The sequence below is a fragment of the Penaeus monodon genome, chromosome 16, assembly GCF_015228065.2.
Source record: "Penaeus monodon isolate SGIC_2016 chromosome 16, NSTDA_Pmon_1, whole genome shotgun sequence".
Taxonomy (NCBI): Eukaryota; Metazoa; Arthropoda; class Malacostraca; order Decapoda; family Penaeidae; genus Penaeus; species Penaeus monodon.
Window position 1 is genome coordinate 8821223 of NC_051401.1, and position 2500 is coordinate 8823722.

Here is a 2500-nt window from a genome sequence, read left to right on the forward strand (position 1 = left end):
AGAGATACTAGGGCAATTTCTTATTCACCAGAAAAACAAATACTAATTAAAATACATTAAAACAAATTAAATAACCAACCTACAAGGAGACACGGACAGCTTACTTCAGTATTGCTGATCATACTAAAAGCATGCAAAAATAACACAAACACAAACTTTCAACCTTACACAAAATACAACTTTCTCACCTTAGAGCTTTTACAAGAGTCTGCTGCTGTGCCATAAGGAAGTTGACTTGTGATCGGAGAATTGCAATCTCACTGTCCTTCTCACGGAGCTGTTCTTGCAAATATGAAACATTTTCTTCCAGACTCTGACACATTGCCTGCAGGTTCAACAAAGTTCATGTAACTTATTCTAAAACAATGCTCCTATTTTTTTTTTTTTTTTTTAATACTAATTAGCAATTGTGCTGAATATCTCATTACCATTCCATTTCACGACACTGACGTAGAAACCTTACCCGACTCTCCTCTAAAGTGTCATGAGCACCTGGAGGATCATCAAGGCAAAAGAAGTCACGAACGCACTTCTTTTCTCGGATTCTAGCATGCCCTGTTACAAGAAATGATAATGAATAATGATAAATAACATCAATACATAAATCTGTAACGATAATAAACAAAGATAATTAATAACTTCAAAGGTTTTATACAGATAAAATCAAATCAGTACAAAAATAGCCTTACCAATTATGTTGTCAATAAAAGCTTGTAAGCCCAACTGTCTATCTTCCAAGAATATTGGGTCAAAGTTATCACCAAACCATTTCTTAGGCGGGAGTGAAAATCGCAGTCCTGGGAACTCCAACTTCAGCTAAAAGTAAAAAAAAAAGTATGCAAGTGTTTATAAAAGAACAGGAATTATGCAATATGAATTAATAACAACAACAATTAATAAATAAAATACAAATAAAGCATACACATGGCTTTAAATCTTATAAAAATTGCATCATAAGTAAGGATATCATACCTTCTTGTTCAGGCGCACAAAGTCTGTATACCGACGGAAGACAAACCACTGGTCACCAGTTGGCTGATGAAGGACTTGTATCTTAAACACCTATGAACAAAATACAAGTTTAATTTTATCAACTTTTATGTTCTAGTTTCTTGGTAAACCATTTCTAAAGTATTTATCAAATCTACACTGTATATATATAATAAAAAAGAAAGCTTAATCAAAGTCTACTTTACCGTAAATCTAGACCGTTCTTCAAGGACCTCGTAACCCACAATGGGCATGCGATACAAGCAGGTGTTCCTGTTGTCTTCATTTTCTGAGAATCCAAGTGCATCTAGAGGCCCTGCTACTGGGGAAGAATCCATGCCCTGACCTATAGATAACAGATTTAATCAGTGATATTAAAGTATATCAAAGTAAGCCCTATTGCTTTCATAACCAGAAACTTCTTTAAAGCACATTAATCTATGCACTACTTATTATCCCCTAACCTAAAAGTGTGTGATATCATTCAGCACCAAAAATATCATTTGAACAAAGCATCATTTCTGTACAAACCCGGGTCTGTGTTTTGATCAGAACTAGGTGTAGAATCTGATGAGGTTAAGTTACTATTAGAGCTGTACCATCCTCTGTTATGCCTGAAACAAATGTGAAAATAATTTTAAACTTATATAAATATGCAAACATTACATCAAGACTATTTATGGTGTTTCAGTAAAGACTTACTTACTGAAATTAATGCTAACTGGAAGAAAAAGTAAGTATATCTCACACTCCCTATAATCTTTACATCAAAATATCTCCTGACTATAAATCAATTATATAAGGCTACTACATACACATGGTAAACATTTCCTTTTCCTTTTTATTACTTACTGTCCACCTTGAACTGGAGAAAGCAAATTGGTGCTCCTATTGCCATTCATCATCCCAGGATCTGCAATTGACACCTGGTTGTCTAATGGATGTTGTGCTGCCACCTCCTCATGCCCATTGCTGATCCTGCTGCCTAAATTGCCTGATGAAATCAGTTCCTTTGATGCATATCTTGAGGGAGGCTGTGAATTCTTGGGCGTGGTAAAGCGAGAATTGCATCGTGAAGCTGCAGGAGATACCTTCTCTCGAGGCTGCCATTCCCCGTGAAATTGCTACACGTTGTGCCATGTCGAGGGAGACTGGGTTTCTTGCTGGTATGTGGGAGGTGTACACAGAGACTAAAGCATGTGTAAGAGTACAGAGTATCACAGAAAGGTCATTTAGAACTCAATAATCAGGTAAATAAATAGAAATCACATCTTTCCTCTAAACTTATCTAATATATCTTGGTTCCCATCAAAAAATCACTCAAATCTACCCACTAATAATTACACTTGACACAAAAATACACCAATCTGTATACATGCGATCAAAACAAAAGAATTCCCCGGTGATAAAACCAAATGAGATATCTCAGAGATTTCTTATCAGCTCACAAGCAAAGAACCCTAGTAGATATCACATCAAATACCCAACTACATATATTCCACAATAGTTT

At 35.4% G+C, this 2500-nt stretch overlaps 1 protein-coding gene across 1 annotated transcript in view; it reads right to left on the minus strand.

Annotated features, from left to right (window-relative positions):
* LOC119582497 (sorting nexin-16-like) overlaps positions 1-2500 on the minus strand; it is a gene marked incomplete at both ends in the record, with an annotated part of 4102 nt that overhangs the window by 1378 nt on the left and 224 nt on the right. Inside the window, 7 exon segments of the mRNA XM_037930787.1 lie at positions 189-325; positions 464-555; positions 690-816; positions 973-1062; positions 1197-1336; positions 1522-1604; positions 1843-2153. Coding sequence (XP_037786715.1) covers positions 189-325; positions 464-555; positions 690-816; positions 973-1062; positions 1197-1336; positions 1522-1604; positions 1843-1895 — 722 coding nt within the window.